The sequence below is a fragment of the Gorilla gorilla genome, chromosome 2, assembly GCF_029281585.2.
Source record: "Gorilla gorilla gorilla isolate KB3781 chromosome 2, NHGRI_mGorGor1-v2.1_pri, whole genome shotgun sequence".
NCBI classification, from domain to species: Eukaryota; Metazoa; Chordata; class Mammalia; order Primates; family Hominidae; genus Gorilla; species Gorilla gorilla.
In genome coordinates, this window is record NC_086017.1 from 51,497,484 (window position 1) to 51,517,087 (window position 19,604).

The 19,604-nt window shown below is 37.7% G+C and overlaps 1 protein-coding gene across 11 annotated transcripts in view; it reads right to left on the bottom strand.

The window, feature by feature from the left end:
- The window catches only part of ULK4 (unc-51 like kinase 4), a 715,846-nt gene that overhangs the window by 350,404 nt on the left and 345,838 nt on the right, over window positions 1-19,604 (bottom strand). For all 11 annotated transcript variants that reach the window (XM_055381350.2, XM_063703713.1, XM_055381348.2 and 8 more), the window contains one exon: window positions 18,696-18,744. In XM_055381350.2, coding sequence (XP_055237325.2) covers window positions 18,696-18,744 — 49 coding nt within the window. The remainder of the gene's footprint in view (window positions 1-18,695; window positions 18,745-19,604) is intronic.

Below are 19,604 nucleotides of genomic sequence, written 5' to 3' on the forward strand. Positions count from 1 at the left end.
CAGATAACTGTTTTGGGGGTTGCTCTGTGCACTGTACACTATTTAGTAGCATCCCTGACTTCTACACTCTAGATATAGGTGCCATCCCACCCCAGTCTCTCTGTTGCAGCTCCCTTGGGTTGGGGTTGGTGGTCAGGACAGAGAACAGGCCACCCCTCCTGCACGCTCTCCTCTCAGGAATCATAAGTAAAGTCCTGTGAGGACCCGTTTTCACACAGCATGGAGGTGACTGGGAAGGGTAGTCTCCCCACTCTGTGGTGGAGCATAATGGAAAAATCTCAAAGTAAGTCCTTATGTGTCAACCATAGACCATCCAAAGCTAACTCTTACTTGCTCTCTCGAAGCTGGACCCTACCAAAGGATTCTCCAGGAAACAACATGGCTCAAGGAGCTTCCTTTCTCTGTGTGGACCAAGGGAGATACATTGGTGGCTTTTTTCCCTTTAGGCTCAAAACCTGCAGGGCCTTGCACAGATAAAGACATGGCAAATTTTACATCTATCTTTTATCTCTTAAGTGAAAGTTTGCTCTGTAACATAATTCCTCTCTCTCCACCTCCGCATAGCCCATCCCAGGTTGAGTTTTTTAGGCAGATAGTCCAGGCACCTATAGAATCAAGTCCCTGGTGAAACAAACAGTGAGTTCCACAGAGGACCACCTTGTGCTGTCCTCTGGATTCACGCCTAGGCCACAGAGAGTGAGTACTGACTGGCCACATAAGAAAACCCATCAGGGAAGAAGAGGTTTCTGGGCACAATGAGACAGCACTGCCCACAGGTAATCGCTTCTCTTTGATTACTGCCCCCAAGAACGCTGATTTACCACTGGATAATTCTTAAGGAAGACAAAAAAGAGATATGCTTCTCAAAACACAAACTTAGAGATTTTTTGGGAGGGGAGCAGCCCTTCATAGTGGAGGTGAAGTCTACTTCAATTTGCAATTTGCAATGCAACACGTGGAGAAAAGCAAAAAAAACGAAACCAAACTCCTAAGCATAGCAGGTGCACTGAATCCTCTTAACACGCATTTCCCTAAAGTAAAACCAAAAATAACTTTCTGAAAAAACTCATTTCTAAGCACATCTTTCAGTACTGGCAGATCCTGCGTTCCCAAAGGGCTCAAGCTAATAAGCCTCAAGAGTTCTAAGGCCCCTTGGGGATGAGTGGACCTAGTGAACATTAAAAGAATCCCCAACATGCAAAACTGATCAAAGCAGAGATGTCCTGGTCCCACGTGACCAGTTATTCACTCCCTCCCAATCAGCCACCAGAGGGAGAGTTGGAAACACCTACCCTTGCTTCAGCCTGCCATGCCCAGTCATCTACCTAAACACCTTTACAGCACTGCTTACTTGCAAACTAAACCCTCTAAAATAATGTCTAAAAGTAGCTCAACTGGAGCTATAAGAAAAGCTATCAAACATTGTTTGGTGAAATAAAATAAAAATCCAGTGTTTCAACAGATACAGAGCATCTCAGGAGACCAGACAGAGAAACATATGTAAGCAATCTTCCAGAGCATGCGAGTAATATATTTCAAAGGGAACTGTCATGGAGAGCAAAATCAATCATTTTTACAACGAAACCTAGAAATTGCCACAGTTATATGGCACAGCAGGAATTCTTCACAAGTAAATCATGTGGGAACAGCATTAGAAAAAAATATCATAAATTCTAATCTAAGAAACATCATCAAATATATGTGGCTATTTTTATGGCCCAGAGAATACACATCCACCCCCTACATATACAACCCCCCACACACACAAGAGTTCACATTTAATCTCAGTCGCTGCTTCTACAAAGACTGCTGTATATTGTTTTTCATGATTGCTTACATGGTAGGCTTACTATAAAAAGAACAGTAAGTGGTATTATGTAAGTGTATTATTGCTGTAAGAAATTATCACAGACGTTGTGGCTTAAAACAACATAAATTGACTATCTTACACTTCTAGACGTCAGAGGTCTGAGACAGTTCACTGGAACAGAAATCAAGGTGTCCACTGGGCTGCACTCCTTTCTGGAGGCTCCAGGGGAAAATCTGTTTTCTTGCCTTTTCTAGTTTCTAGAGGCAGCCTGCATTCCTTTGCCTGTGGCACCCTTCCAACATCAAAGCTAGCCAATGGCCACTTGAGTCTTTCTCACAGTGCATCATGTCACTCTGACACTTCCTTTTTCTACCTCCTTCTTCCACATCTGAAGAAGCCTTGTGACTGCACTGGGCCGTGGGATGAGGATAATCTAACGTTTAGGTCAGCTGATTAGGATGAGGATAATTAATATTTAGCTCAGCTGTTTAGGATGAGGATGAGCTAATGTTTAGGTCAGCTGATTAGGATGAGGATAATTAATGCTTAGGTCAGCTGATTAGGATGAGGATAATCTTATATCTAGGTCAGCTGATTAAGATGAGGCTAATCTAATGTTTAGGTCACCTGATCAACCTTAATTCTATCTGGAACATTAATTCCCCCTTGCCATGTAACCTAAGATACTCACAGGTTTCAGGGATTAGGGCATGGACATCTTGGAGGGTGGGAGCAGTATTCTGCCTGCCAAAGGTACAAACTTTGAAAATCACATCACAGGAGAGAATGTACTTAAACACAGAAAACTGCTCAGAAAAGGCGTTTTCTTTTTCTTTTTTTTTTTTTTTTTTTTGAGACGGAGTCTTGCCCTGTCGCCCAGGCTAGAGTTCAGTGGCGCGATCTCGGCTCACTGCAACCTTCACCTCCTGGGTTCAAACAATTCTCCCACCCCAGCCTCCTGAATAGCTGGGGTTACAGGCGCATGCCACCATGCCCAGCTAATTTTTGTATTTTTAGTAGAGACAGGGTTTCACCATGCTGGCCAGGCTGGTCTCGAACTCCCGGCCTCAAGTTATCTGCCTGCCTTGGCCTCCCAAAGTGCTGGGATTACAGGGGTGAGCCACCGTGCCTGGCAGAAAAGGCATTTTCGAAATGAGAAAGTTACTGAATAATAGCTTAATATCTACAAAACTAAAAAATATTAGTTACTGAATATTGCTTAATATCTACAAAAACAAGCATTATCCACTAACATTGCTTTACTTTTATGTTCCAAAATGTGTTCCTCACACATATGACTCTTAGGTGGATCTTTCTAAATGCAAATCTAATGACCAAATCCTTCTTTAATAGCTTTCCAAGGCTCATCAGAGGACATGAGATAAAGTCCTAACTCCTTAGCACAGACTAAAAGCTTGTCACAGTCTGGACCCAGTCTACATTCCATCCACCTATCCACCACCACTCCCCCTTACCTACTCACTCCCTCATGCAGGTACTTACTGAGTGTCTAATATTGACAGTCAGTGATCTGTGCGCAGGTGGTGACTAAACATGACATAGTTCCTGCTGTATGAAGTCAGTAATCTACTGGTGGGCTTTAATCAACTAATGACACAAAACAAATGTACAACTGCAAACTGTGACAACTGCTCTAAAAGAAGTATGGGTTGCACCTGTGGCAAAGAAATCTGACCTGGTCAGGAGAGTCTTGGAGAAGAGGAACCAATAGGAGTTCACTCTGACAGGAGGGCAGAAAAAGAGTTTTCCAAGCAAAGAAAGGACAGATGCATACATACTTGGGGGAAAGCAACATGGCAAGTATGCACTGCAGCTTGTGAACAACACTGTCCATTCTGCAAATTGCAACACTTCATGCTCAACAGAGTGTCCCCTCTCTCCTGAATGGGGGTTCTAATCACTCCACATCAGAGAGGTGGCACCACCGTGTCTCTCCAATAACTTACACTATACTGGATTATAACTGTGGATTTACATCTGCCTCCACAGTAAACCGTGAGCTCACCAAAGCCAAGTCCTGTGCTCATTCTTTTCTCTAACCCCAGAACTGGCAATGAACCAGCTGACTGAATTTAGCAATGATTGTCACAAGTCACACAGAAAACTTCCATTAACACTTCCCACTTGCTTCTCTCCCTAGCACACTCCCAAGGAAATAGAGGTAGCTCTAGTTGAGAAGACAAAAACAGATGCCTATTTTACACAAGAAAAACTGATAAAGGGATATTCACTTGAATCAAGAGATCAGGAAAAGAACAAAACCCTTGTTTAAAAAACGAATAAGATGTTTTATAAAACAATATAATAGAGTAAAATCCGTAGAACTGATAAATATTCAAGAGCTAGTTCTTTAGGAGAAAAAATCCATTAAGTTAAATAAAACACCAAGCTATCTTAACATAAACAAAGTGGGTGAAGTCACAAATTATCAAATTAGGAAGAAGACAGGGTAAATAACGACATTAAAAATATTTTTATATAATCCTACTCTAATACATAACAAAGTGATAGTATTCTAGAAAAAAACACAAATTTCCAAAATAAGAAAAATCACTTTAAGACACGACAATAGGGAAGAAATTTTAAAAATTGTCAGAGAATAAATGGGAGAGGGAAGACACATCTCCTTTAAGGAAAAATTCGAAATAATTTATGTAGGTACTTTGCCCCCAAGGAGATAGAGCTTCATTTCCTATTCTTTGAGTGTCAGAAGTACTTAGAAACTTGCTTTCAAAGAGTAAAGTAGAAAAATTGTAGGTTGGAGGGTGAGAGGGAAACAGGGGACTAATTTTACAGTAGAGAAATCTGAAAAACCTCAGCCACAGAATCAAGGTTAACAATGACAGGCCATGCTAACTGTATGTATCCTTGATATGATGTGATAAGAATGATACCTCGCCTCTGTGGTTTTCCTCCCCCAAACCCATAATGCTTATCTTATCATGACAAAAAATAATAAAAAAGAACACACTTGAATTAAGAGACATTCTTCATAACACCAGTGCAACTCAAACCCACTAAGGTCATCCAAAAGAAGGAAAGTCTGAGGAACTACCACGTATCAGAAGAGATTAAGGCAATATGATGTCTAAGTATAACGTGGTGTTCTGGATGGGTCTCGGAATACAAAACAAAATACTATAGAAAATTAGTGAAATCTGGGCTGGACATGGTGGCTTATATCTACAATCCTAGCACTTTGGGAGGCCAAGGCAGGAGGATCTCTTGAGGCCAGGAGTTCAATACCAGCCTGGGCAACATAGTGAGACCCTGTCTCTACAAAAAGTAAAATAAAATTAGCCAGGCATGGTGGTGTGTGCCTATAATCCCAGGCACTAAAGAGGCTGAGGTAATAGGATCACTTGAGCTCAGGAATTTGGGATTACAGTGAGTTATGATCATGCTGCACCTAAAGCCTGGATAACAGAGCAAGACTCTGTAAGAAAGAAAGGGAAGGGAAGGAAGAGAAGAAAGGAAAGGAAAGGGAAGGAAGAGAAAAAGGAAAGGAAAGGAAAGGAGGAAGGGAAAGGAAAGGAAAGAAGGGAAAAAGGAAGGGAAGGAGAATTGGAAGGGGGAAGGGAAGGGGAAGGGAAGGGAAAAAGAAGGAGAAAGAAAAGAGAAGAGAAAAGAGAAAGAGGAAGAAAGAAAACTAGAGAAAACTGAACAAAGTATTGAATCCTTAGTCATGGCAAATATACCACAGTAATGTAAGAACTTAACAATGGAGAAACTAGGTAAGAGCACACAGGAACTCACTGTACTACTTTTGCAACCTTTCTGTAAATCTAGAACTATACTAAAATAAAAAGTTATACAAAAATTTTTAATAGCAGTCCAAGGACTATAATCTCCTAAAAATGAGCCATAATCATATAGTTTCAGAGCTGAATTTTTAAAAGAAATTTCTGTGAAGGCAGGTAAGATTTCTATACTTTATTTAAACTGGTAAAATGATGAAACTAGTAGACTGTAACTTACATATTTCTAATATGATACAGAGAGGACAGTAACCACTAACAAATCTAAACAAAGAGAAATCCTCAAAAACACTACAGACAAATAAAAATGAAATTCTAAAAAACGTTCACGTAATCTAAAGGAAAACAGGAAACAAAATGCAAAAGAGAAAAACAAAATAAAATAAAATGGCAGGCTTAATATGTAAAACATTAAAAATCAGATTAAATATAAAAGGTCTAAATATACACTGAAAAGAGAGGTTTGTGGAATAGATTAAGAAAATAAATGACCCAACTACATGTTGTATACAAGAAACTCACTTAAAATATAATAAAGGTAGAGTGAACATGCAACAGGAGATATCATGCAAACATTAATTAAAAGAAAGCAGGTCTGGCTATACTGATATCAGAAAAAATAAACTTCAGAGGGAGGAAATTAACAGGAACATAAAGAAACAGTACATAATGATAAAATAATAAAATTATCATTTTGATTCCATTCACCAAGAAGACATAAAAATTCTAAATATGTATGAAACAAGCAACAAAGGTGTAAAACACTGAAGTACAAACTGGGAGAGAGACAAGACAGGAGAAACAAATAACTCCACAATTATAGTTGAAGACTCCAACACTCCTCTCTCCTCAGTTGACAGAATAACCTGAAAGAAAATCGGCAAAGATACAGAAGAACTCAACAGTACCATCAAGCAACAGGATCTAACCAACTTTTATACTATACCCCAGTGAATAATAGAATACACATTTTTTTTCAGGCATCCATAAACATAGATGCCTGAAATAGAATACACTTTTTTTTCAGGCATCCATAGAACATAAAGATAAAACAAATCATACAAACTGAGATATGCATACACATTGTACCAATGCAGATTTTCTGGTATAAATATTGTACTATAGTTTATAAGATATAATCACTGGAAGAGGCTGGGTGAAGTACAGGGGACTTCTCTGTCCTACCTCTGCAACTTCTTGTGAAAGTATAAGTATTTCAAAATAAAAAATTTAAGAAAGCGTTAACAGATAATACAACTACAGACCAATTTCATTTACAAATATATTTTTAAAATCCTTTAATATGTGCCTATTAAATCCAGCACTACATTAAAAATAATACTTCCCTATACCATAACTATTCAATAGATGCATATTGAGTGGCCACCTAAGACTACTGGTGCCAGATGATAGATGAGGCTAAAGAGACAGCCACAGCCATTTTTTCCCATGGGACTACTTTAGATGAAATAGAGAAGAAAGGCCTCTATGAAAATGGAAGGTTCAGAAACAGCTATGTAAAGAGACAGGAGAAAAACATGCTGAGGAGAGGTAATAGTAAAAGCAAAGGTCCTCAGGTAGGAAAAAAGTAGGCCTCTGCATAGCCTATTTAGTAAACTAAGAGGTCAATGTGGTAAAAGCATAATCAGGAAGGGAAAGAGAGAGATGACATGAGGCGAGAGAGGCAACCATGGCCAGATCATGGAGGGTGATGCAAGAGTGGGACTTTATGATACATGTAATTGGAAGTCACTAAAAATAAAAGTATACTGATGTGAGTTTCTTATGTAAGACATGAAGTGGTATAAGGTACATTCCTGTATTACTTGAGAATATGTAGTTCTGATATAGATGAAAAAACAGAATGTAGGAAGCTTATGTGTCACATATAGAGCATATGTGTGTTAAACAGAATTAGAAATGAATGAAAGAACCAAAAGATACATAACATTCATGAGTCATTAAACATACATGAAATATCTGGGCCCTACATATTCATAATACACCAAACATACAGGAAGCACCTAACAGGCAGCATATATGAAGTTTTAATGAAGATGCTTACTGATGACATCTATTCAGGCCCTGTGTGTTCTTTGCCTAAGAAACACCAATAAAATTCATGGATGTTCAGCAAGTTCACTGTCAAGCTACAGCCAGGGCCAACTCTACATGTCTCTGTGCCTGTCTTATACAGTAAATATGTGTTTTGGACCCAGGATACCTTCTACCCGTGGACTTTCTTTCTCAAATTTCAGCTCTGAAGAAGGCTGATGCAGCAGAGAGGTGATAAATATAAACACATTATTCCCCAGGATGTATGCAGCATGTACTTCACCCTGTTTGCACCATACGTAAAATGTGCTCACTTGCCCTACCCCTTGCTTCTCACCATGCATACTTAATTGATTTAATACATCACGTGATGTGAGCTGCTAAAATTTGATCTGTGATCCTTTATGTTCAATGAGCTCTCAGCTACTTTGTCCAGTAGTCTATTTGGAGGTGACTATTACATCAACATAATTACTTATATGACACTAAGTAGACTTGATACATTAAAGGTGTACATATATCATAAACTATACCAACCATTAAAAAAAATACTTAACTGAGCCAAAAGAAAGCAGAAAAAGACAAACAGAAAAACAACAGAAGGTACAATAGAAAACTAGTAGTAAGATTTAAACATAATAATATCAAAAATTGTATTAAATAATAATGTTCTAAACCCCTTTAAAAGATTAATATTATTAGATTGAAAAAAAGGCAAGGCCCAACTACATCTATCTTCAAGAAAACAATTTTGAATATAAAGGCATAAATAGGTTAAGAGTTAAGGAATGGAAAAGAATATGTCTCACACTAACCAAAAAAAGCTGCAGTGGTGATATTAATATCACATAAAATAAATTTCAGGACAAGGAGTACTACCCAGCGATAAAGAGGGTCATCTCATAATGATAAAGAGGTCGATTCATCAAGATGACATAAAATCCTAAATTTAATTTTTACATGGAATAACAGAGCTTCAAAACAGAAAACAAAACTGATCCAAAAGGGGAAATAGTCAAAGCCACACTTACAATACGAGACTCTGTAGACCCTGTCACCCCTCTCTCAATGAGTGACAGAAAAGTAGACAGAAAACCAGGTAAAGATAAAGATGACTTGAACAACAATGACAACCTATTTATCTAATTGACATTCATAGAACATTCCAATGGCAGCAAAATACACATTCTTTACATATATAAAAGGAATATTTATGAAAATAGACCATATACTCAACCATAAAACAAGTCTGAAGAAATTGTATAAGATGCAAATAATGCAAACGATGTTCTCTAACTACAGTGTAATTAAAATCAATTAAAAATATATCTGACAGTCCCCCAAATACTGGGAAACTAAGTAACACTTCTAAATAATCCATGAACCAAAGATAAAATCACAAGGAAAAACTGAAATTATGTTGAACTAAGTGAAACTGAAGAGACAACACATCAAAATTTGTGAGACGAAACTAAGGCAGTGCTTAAGGGGACATTTTAGCACTAAATGTTTCTATCTGAAAAAACAGAGAAGTCTCAAGCCAATCAACTAAGCTTCTACATTAAAAGGAAAAGTCAGAATAAGAGCAAAAAATGAAACCCAAAGGAAACAAAAGGACAAAACGAAGAGTTAAAATTAATGAAATCGAAAATTAAAAAAAGAAAGCAATAAAACCAAAGGCAAATGACAAGATTTCATTCTTTTTATAGCTGAATAGTAATCCATTGCATATACATGCCACATTTGCTTTATCCATTTATCTATTTAGGTTGACTGCATATCTTGGCTATTGTGAACGGGGTTGCAATAAACATAGGAATGCAGGTATCCCTTCAATATACTGATTTCTTTTCCTTTGGATAAATCCCAGAAGTGGGATTCCTGGACCATATAGTAGTTCTATTTTTAGTTCTTAAAGAAATCTTCATACCATTTTCCATAATGGCTATACTGATTTGTATCCCCATTAACAGTGTATAAGAGTTCCCTTTTCTCTGTATCCTTGTCAGCACTTGTTATTTTTTGTCATTTTGATAATAGCCATTCTAATAGAAATAAGATTCTCATCACGGTTTTGATTTGCATTTCCCAAGTGATTAGTGATGTGGAGCCCTTTTCATAAACTTGGCCATCTGTATATCTTCTTTGGAGAAATGTCCATTCAGAGCCTTTGCCCATTTTTTAACTGGATTATTTGTTTTCTTGCTGTTAAATTGAGTTCCTTGTACATTCTGGACATTAGTCCCTTGTTGGATGAATAGTTTGCAAATATTTTCTCCCATTTTACAGGTTTTCTCTTCGTCCTGTTTATTGTTTCTTTTGCTGTGCAGAAGCTTTTTTAATTTGATACATATAGTCCCATTCGTCTACTTTTGCTTTTGTAGTTGTACTCATAAAATCTTTGCCTAGATCAATGTCCTGAAGCATTTCTCTTAGGTTTTCTTCTGGTAGTTTTACATTTTGAGGTCTTACATTTAAGTCTTTAATCGATTTTGAGTTAATTTTTGTATATGGTGAGAGAGAGGGGTCTCAAGCCACCATAGTGATGGATTAAATCAATAAACACTGTTGCAACATTAGCTTGATGATAGTGAAAAGGAGATGTAGGGGAAGGGATAAGTTGTATTTGTATTCATTCCTTACAACAAAATTATTTTGGAGCAAAGATTTGCAACTTAATTATGAAGCCACAAATGTATAAAAGAAGAATATTTTATAACCTTTTGAAGGAGAAGTCCTTCCTAAGCATGCTAGGAAACACATAAGCTTTGAGCAAAAACACTGATAAATTTGACTCTCATAATGAAAAGTAAACAAGTCAAAATACAAACAATTGACAATTTAAAAGACTGACAATATTCAATTGTGCTAAGGGTGTGGCAAAGCAGGCGTTACTGTATACCACTGCTATAAAGGTATCACCCTTTGAAGTGTAACATTAAAATATAAAGGACATATATACTTCAGTGTAACAATTCAACTTGCAAGAATTTATCCTATAGAAACTCACATAGGTAGACAAAGGTATGACAAAGATATCCTGTTCATTTTTTCCACATATTATAAAGTTGGGGAGAAATTTGAACATCCATCAATGGAGACTGGCTAAACAAATTATACTAAATACAATAAATATTACATGGTCATTAAATAGAATAAAAAATACCCATGGGCATACACATGGGCATAGGCATGCCTGCATGCACACTTATGCACATGCACACTCTACCACTGCTGCTATGGACATTATAAAGACAGATACAAACTAATATTCAGTACGGTCCCATTTTTGACAAAAGACATACAACACATGCATGAAAAATAATGAGGAGAACATCCGCTAGCTATAAGTCATGAAATGATGAGAGACCACCACATGCTATGTTAGACATTTCTGTGTTGTTTAAACCCTTTACAAGTGTGTATTGTTTTTGCTACAAAACAAAGATAAACCTAAAATTTCTATGTAATAACTTGCCCCTACTGACTTTGTATCAGTCTTTTTTCCAATTTGGTATCTCTAATAAATCCAAAATGCAATTTCACCTGGTAGAACTATTTTAAAAGCTCTATTTTTCCCATAAATCTGTAAACTGATTTAGTACATCAGATTTCCTGGCTCAGTCTGAAAATCCTTTGCAGCTCTGGGTAAGCACATAAATTCTTCTTTTTCTTGCTCATCCAAAAAAACAAATGCAAAGAGCATCAAAAGCAAATGCTAATAAATGTTTGCTGCTTTATTTAATCAAAACTAGTAACTCTTTGCTGACATTTCTACTTTCTTAAAAAGTGTGTAATCTCAGTTGTTTCTGTTCATGAATAAACTTTATAGGGTCCTGTGTTACTGAGTAATTTCGAGAAAAAGTAACATTCATTGGTTTCATATTGAGAATGAGTAATCACTGATTTCACAGTAGGCTTTTCCAGTAATTCTTTGCATTTACAATCAGTCATTTTACTTTGTTCCATCTATCAAAGAACTCCAAATACAAATGTTTTGGGAGTAGTGTGATGGAGCAATGCCTGATCACAGTAAGCCTTTTATTTTTCAACACAAGCCTGAAACCAAATTTGGCCAATGTAACTGACAGTTAGGTTATCCAGAGTTAGGGAAGAAGTTCAGTGGTATCACTTGCCATGGCCAGAATTCAGGGGAGCCACATCCACTGCCTTTTGTGAATTCATCACACTGAAGAACACTGGCCCTTCCTACTATTTCATTTTCCAGTTCCTGAATCAATTAGAAGTAAAAACAAAAACTATAAAAGCTTCTAATCTTGGGAAGTACACTGTTCGACATCTTATCACTTAGCTACTTCTCTCCTGTGTTTTTTAACTAGACTGTCCTTTAGAGAGAAGGAAGAATGTGTATGTACTATTTCCTCAAAGTGAGCAGAACGTAGAGCAGAACTAGTAACAAGAATGATGATAAAACTCAAGATTCTACTGGCTTGGGAGAAGTTACATGTAACACATTCTTAATATGTAACCTGTACCTGGCCACAGATATACTAAGCTCTATTTTAGCTTTTTTTTTTCATTGGGTACAATATATGGTTTTTAACTCAATAAAATTTCTCTTTATTTGGCTGATTATGCAGAAATTAGTTATGATTTATTTAACCCACATTTACTAATATGTTTATTGTACTTAGTTCAGCCCATTTATTCAGGTAATGTGGAGCTGATCAGACTAAAGTTATTGTTCAGTTGTCATATGAGCAACTTCACTTCATTCAATCCAGTATCAATAGATTGTACCCCAGCCCACGAAAGTTATTTTGCAAACATGTATTTATGACATAAGCCACCAAGAAGGGATTTATACAAATCCATTTTCATTCCCAAAAGAAACACCTCACATGTACTTTAATGATGGTATATGTTAGCAGTGTATAAAGTCGTCTTTGTATACAACAAAAAATTGTTATATGGCTCCATTCTTCAATCGATAAAAGCCCTGAATGGGTATAGATGTAGATTTATCACCTGCATTCAACAGGTGTTAATTGTATAAATTTAAAAGTATCTTCCTAAGTCAAGCATTTTGAAATTTTAATCATATCTTGTTCTCTGTCCAGGTGCAGTGGCTTACATCTGTAATCCCAACACTTTGGGAGGCCAAGGTGGGAAGTCTGCTTGAGGTCAGGAATTTTAGACCAGCCTGGTGAACATAGCAAGACCCCATCACTACAAACACTACGAAAAAATTAGCCAGGCACAGTGGCACACCCCTGCAGACCCAGCTACTTGGGAAGCTGAGGCAGGAGGATCACTTGAGCCCAGGAGTTTGAGGCTGCAATAAGCTATCATCGTGCCACTGCATTCCAGCCTGGGTGACAGAGTGAGACCTCATCTCAAAAAGAAAAAAAAAAAAAGTAAAGACAATACAATTCAAATAATTTTTTTTTTTTTTTTGGAAACAGAGTCTTGCTCTGTCACCCAGGCTGGAATGCAGTGGCGTGATCTCAGCTCACTGCAACCTCTGCCCCCTGGGTTCAAGCAATTCTCTGCCTCAGCCTCCCCAGTAGTTGGGATTACAGGCACACACCACCACGCCTGGCTAATTTCTTTTTATTTTTTGTAGAGATGGGGTTTTGCCTGTCGGCCAGACTGGTCTTGAACTCTTGACCTCAAGCGACCCACCTACCTCAGCCTCCCAAAGTGCTGGAATTACACTTTGCCCGGCCAATATATACATTTTTTAAATCTTATTTTCTATTTTATTATAGAAATTTTCACCCATGTGCATAGCAAAATTTTGTTAATGGTATATTTAACATAAGCATGTAGATTCTTAAAATAAGGAACTTCTCTTTTTAACGTACTCTAAGAACCAATACATATTTGTTGAGTTACAAGTAGAATGGAGCAAATTTTATAAGCCTGATGGATGCACAGGATTGAAAACATTCCTCAAATGTAATGTGACTGTCTGTCTATATGACATTGGTGTCTCAGTGATTAAATACTTTAGGCCTCAAGGGTCCATAAAGAGACTCTTTTCCAAAAATACAGTTGACTTGAAAAATTTACTGAAGCTTGCTTCAATTGCTATCCTTGAGAATTGTTAAAACAATATAATTGTCAAACTAGTGTATTGTTAATCCAATTTTTATTGTTAACATTTGCCACTGAAATTGCTCTTTAATTGTTTATTTTGGAATAGACACATAAAATATCATGACAGCAATATTTTGGCACATATTGGAGAATCTGCCATGAATATTTTTTCCAATAAAACAGAGGTTACCTATATTACTTGGCATTAAAATGATTTACTGAAGTAGGCCAAAACATAAACCATGGAAATAAAATGAAGAAAGATTAGAGTTACAGCAAACTCCAAAGGCTGATACATCCAAATTCACACTTAAGGCACATTTAAAAGCAACTTATACTCTTCTGAAAAAGTAGAGAGAAAAAATAAGTCCTCCATCCTGTGCATCCAGCAATTCTGCACTCAAAAGCCAAGACAATGGACTCTTCTGATGGCTCACATTTTTCAGGAACCCACATTTATTAAACAAGTGCAGACTGCCTTAGTGTGGTACACCGTGAAGACTGTACGTACCATAATACAAATGCATTCAGCTTAATCCAGTGTATGCTGCCTGAGCTCCACTCCCTGTCCATCACAGCTGCCTTGTGCTGCCAATGAAAATGCAGAGGTCTCACCCAGGGGGCTCTGCTTGGGGAACAGCACCCAGCTCCCACAACAGCAATTTTTTGTAAGCCATCAGCTACCTGGCTTTCTCCACTGTTTGGCCTGCCAAATACCAGGAAACCTGAAGCTAGAGCTCAGGATTAAAAACATTCTGCCCACTCTCTGCCCTGAATGTGATGTTAGAACTCCTGGGACATCGGATCGAACATCTGAGACCTGTTCTGTATCTTATGTTGCCAGCCCCACAGTCCCTTTGACTGATCTCAAAAACCTCATTGGTGAAAACTTGCAGAAACTCCCAGAATCAAGTTTCCACCCTTTCAATCTTCTAGTGACTGAAGGAGCATGGACACTCAAGTTTCCAGTACATGCCCATGACCCAAGCCTGACTCTTGCTGAGTCCCAAACCTGTAGCCAATCAGCCTGCCTCCTCATTGCACATGCCTCCTAAAGCACAGGGGTTCTAGACATTTTTTTTTTCAAGTAGAGGATACTGTCTGATTTTAAAGAGCATAAATTATTTGCAAAGCCAAACAAATAAGAAATAACCACAGTATAAAGCCCTATAGGATTTCATCCCAAACTACCCTTTACCCTCATTTCCTACCATTTCTCCATGGTCCATGCTCCCTGTACTGGGGCACATCTAAGGACAGTCAGCCCTGCCTATCCGTGGGTTCCACATCTGTGCATCTGACCAATCACAGATCAAAAATATTCAGAAAAAAAAATAAAAATAACAATACAAGAAAAAGTAACACACATTTTAAAATACAGTGTAACAACTATTTCCACAGCATTTACATTGCATTAGGTATTATAGGAAATCCAGAGATGATTTAAAGTATGCAGAAGGATGTGCAAAGGACTTGAGGATCAGTAGATTTTAGTATGAGGGTGGTTTCTAGAATCAATCCCACGAGGATACTAGAGCCAAGTACACTCAGCATTGAGTACACTGACCTAGCCTTCCCCTTCCCCAAGCTGAACTCCCTCCTCCTTCCCTCAAAATACCTCCTCCTCTTCCCCCAAAGCCCTGTTCAAAGGTTACTCCTTCTGTGAGACTCCCCCACTTTTCCCAGAGTTGGTCACTCCCTTCCCCGGGGTCCACAGCTTTCCATACCTACCTTCGTAACAGCTCCTATAATGCTCCTACCTGATCATGTGTGTACACATCACTCTCTCCCTGCAACGTGAACTTAGAGGGCCTACCCATTAGTCCTCCAGATAGGAAGTAGCACTGTGCCTCCTCAGTAGGTAGTGACAACTGGAGATAATTTTTATTTTTTCTCCAAAATAATAAAAATTAATTTCAATTGGTTTTTTATTTAACCAGTTTGAATCCATACTTGGGGCTCGTGGTTTGCCATACAACTCCAGAAATGTCTGTTCTTCCTAAGATTTCCACTTCACTATTTTATATAGATAAGATCTCAAATTCAGAATTGTAGTCCCTCCACTTCATTTGCCTGCATAACTACAGGAAAAAAAAACAGAGAAGCTGCCTGCAATTCCTGCCCATCAGAAAAGACAGGCTCACTTTCTTAATGGAAGACATCTAGGAGAGGAGCACATCATAGAAGAAACTCTAGAAAGGAAGAAGTAAGTTACAAAGCTCATAAGCAGGTTTTAAGTACATCAGACAGAAGCTGGAAAACAGGGATGGGCTAAAAGTAAAGAAAAAAGTCATCAGGAGGTCACAGTAGACTACCAGCTAAATGAATCAAATGCTGTTTCGCTGTTTTCTTAATGGGTAGCCAGAAGGCATAAGTAGCAGCCGAGCATGCAGGGCCCCACACAATCTTCTCATTATGCCTTGTTCTGATCAAATCACTGCAAAGAAGCTGCCATATATATGCTAGACACCACCAAGGCCCTCAAACTTAGAAACCAAACCAAATTGAAATATATGCTGCTTCCTTGAAACCTGAAATCTATCAGCTCTAAGATGCACCATTATTTTATCAAGCACTAAGAAAGAAAAACGCTGCCAATTAAACTATGACACGGTTTCTTATTACTTAGAATTTTTATCTTCTTTTTATTGAAAGAGCTCTTTTAGACTTATTCAGACATAGATTTTTATAATATATCACTTTTAGGCATTTATAAAAAGAAAAATAAAACTGAAATAAATTGGTTAAGGCAATGACAACCAGGTCAACTGGCTGAAAGCAATTGTAAAACACCATTGATTTGGAAAGTATATCTCAGTTTCAGAAATGTTAAAATCTGAAAAAAAATGTACATCATAGAATCAAGAAAACACTGTATTATATCTAGCTTGGTGACAACAATTTTAAAAGGACAAGTAATAGTTCACAGGATAACTGCTACAAAGATATTTCATCGATTGAAGAATGTATTTCTACACAGAAAAAAGTTGAGATTATTCAACTCAAAAAAGACAAAAGTAGAATAAGAATTTAATAATGTTCTTCAAGGACATCAAACTCCTGCCTCATAAAGCAGTGATTTCCAACACTTTTCTTCTTTACTTTTTAGCAGCAAGATCTCTTTTTCAGATAATGTCCTATAAGAAATCTGAGCATGGAACTGTTCTGGTTAGAGAAAGAGCACCATCCCTGACATGCCTGCAAGGCCACAGGGCTCAGGACTGGCTAAAATGGTGATCTGGAGGGTAGATGTCACCTTCTACCCATTCCCTATGACAGCTATACCACAATGACAAGGGTTCAAATTGTGGCATTAATCAATTATTTAAAAATGGTTTGTAAAATACAAAACACTTGTTGGGTGCTCAGTATACAGAGATTAATCAAGTATGAAGGTATTCTGGTAACCCACCAAAAGGAATTTTTTATGTTGAGATTTTAGACCTTGAGATGATTGCCAAAAGATAAGGTAAGAACTTTCTGTAAGCCACAAAAGGAGTTATATTCATCTAACGGGTTAGAAGCCCTCCTTGCCACAGCAAAAGGATGAATCATGTAGACCCACTAAGGCCCATTCTAGCTCTAGGATGTCTATAAAATGAGTCTCTTTCCAAATGCATTCAAATGTGGCTGAGTTTGGACAGCTTTGGCTCTTGCCCCATACCCAACCATGTGGCCAAACTCAACAGTTTGCTAGACCACTGTCCTCCAAAACAAATTCAACTCCATAACAAATTGGCAAATAATGTGTATCTGACTGAAGATGGAAAGATACACATATCCATATCACTGGTGAAACTTTAACATCTCCATTAGAGAGCTCTTGATCATTTCTTCATCTGCCTCTTCTCTATCCTTTCTCTAAAATCCCTTTTTACAATTCTAAGCAACTCAGTCCAGGCTCTAACCTTACATGTTCCACTCATCAAGGCAGCTGTCATCTTGTCACCTGAACATGCTTTGGGAATAGTACCCATTCCCATCTCTACTCCCCATGCAATGCAAATAACTCAGCAAATCCACTCAGCTCTCCTGAAAATCTGCAGCCAAGAAAAATAAAGTTTTCACCATATGGACACGACAGCACACAAACGATTTATAGAATAATATTTTAAGATGATTAAGGAAAGTTGATTTCCCATGTGTAGGGTTATCAGACTATCACAACTAATGCTCCCCTACTGATGACCAAGGTAAGTTAGGCTGATCTGGCTGGGGAAGTGCCCCCTCTGTCGTGCCTTGTGCTGTTACTCAGCTAGGGAGGTAAAGTACTTAGGAAAAGAGAATAACATACCCAGGCACAAGAGAACCTTTCTTTGGCAATGGGCACTTGCTTGCAAGCACCAACTCAATTTTCAGCCTAATTCATAGATCTGTATTTGGTATAATTAGGGATTTATCAGAGACAAAGAAAGTTGACCATGCATCCCATTTTATTCTCTACACACAGGAAACACAGAGGAAAGATTTTCTTTAACAGATGGTTTTAAGTTAAATTGTATTCTGTGAACAGAAAAATGGTGTATGGAAGCTAAGCTATTCTAGGTTCTGAAGAAGACAACTTTCTGACCACAGGCATAAAACTGCTGATCTGGTACCTGGTAACTGCAAAGTCAGAGGGCTTCATACTGAGCACCAGAAAATTCATACTGAAGTGTAGCAATAATCATTCTTCCCTCTCTATACAAACCAACCTCAGATAAAGTAATCTATGTTAGAAAATATATATTGTGTAATACAACAGAGCTAAAATTTAAAAGATTTGTGGAAAGAAGGCAGTCATTAGCCAGTAGCCCTACATTAATTTCAGAGCTTGACATTCCTTTACAGATAAGAAAGCTGAAGTCCAAGGAGGTTAAGTGTGATGATGATGGACATACAATCCTTCATGGCAGAGGCAGGGTTAGCAACACAGTCCTACAACATGGTTAAAATCTTTACAATTTCAAAATTTCATTTGAATTTCAAATGCACATTTCCGTTCTTACCAGAGTTACTTCAAAAATGAGTGGGATCAGTTTGCTTTCTTCCACAAGTCTGTTAAAAACAAGAAAAAAAGATAGGTGCACATTAGACAATTCATATTTGAACTGACGGCCTGATATAAAGCACCTCAGCCTCCATGTTTTATTGCTAAAATTCCATGATAAGAAATAGTATGATTAAACATTCTTCTTAAGACACTGAACTATAGCTATTAAACAAGAAATATGAGGCTTTTTTGCAAGTGACTACTAGCTTAGCCTTATTGATGTGTAGCAAGTGAAATCTCAAATAGATTGGTATTTTTAATGCAGGGATTAAAATTCACAATTATTATAAAGACTATCAAAATAGGTAATATCAGCTGAATAATGTAACCAACCCTCTCTGCACTGTTAAATCATAAAATGACACACTGTAATTTTTTATATATGCCTCATTAGCTGTCTTCTCAGCATTAAGAAACTAATGTATGATGAATTTTAATGATCTTTAATTTTTAAAAAATTAGACACCAATCACCTGGTAGACACTAGGCACTTTCCCTCATCAAATCTAGTTATCAATTGTCATCAATTGTAATAGAAGAATTTTTTCATAAAAGAGAAAATAGCCTTGGTAAAACCTAAATCATTCAAAAGTCACAGTTTTGATTAAGAACAATATTTGTGACATCCAGGGAGGAGCCAGGATGGCCGAATAGAAACAGATCTGGTCTGCAGCTCCCAGCAAGACCAACACAGAAGGCAGGTATTTCTGCATTTCCAACTGAGGTACCCAGTTCATCTCACTGGGACTGATTAGGCATTGGGTCCAACCCACAGAGGGATAGCAGAAGCAGGGTGGGGCGTCGTCTCACCAGGGAAGTGCAAGGGGCTGGGGACCTCCCTCCCCTAAGCCAAGGAAAGCCGTGA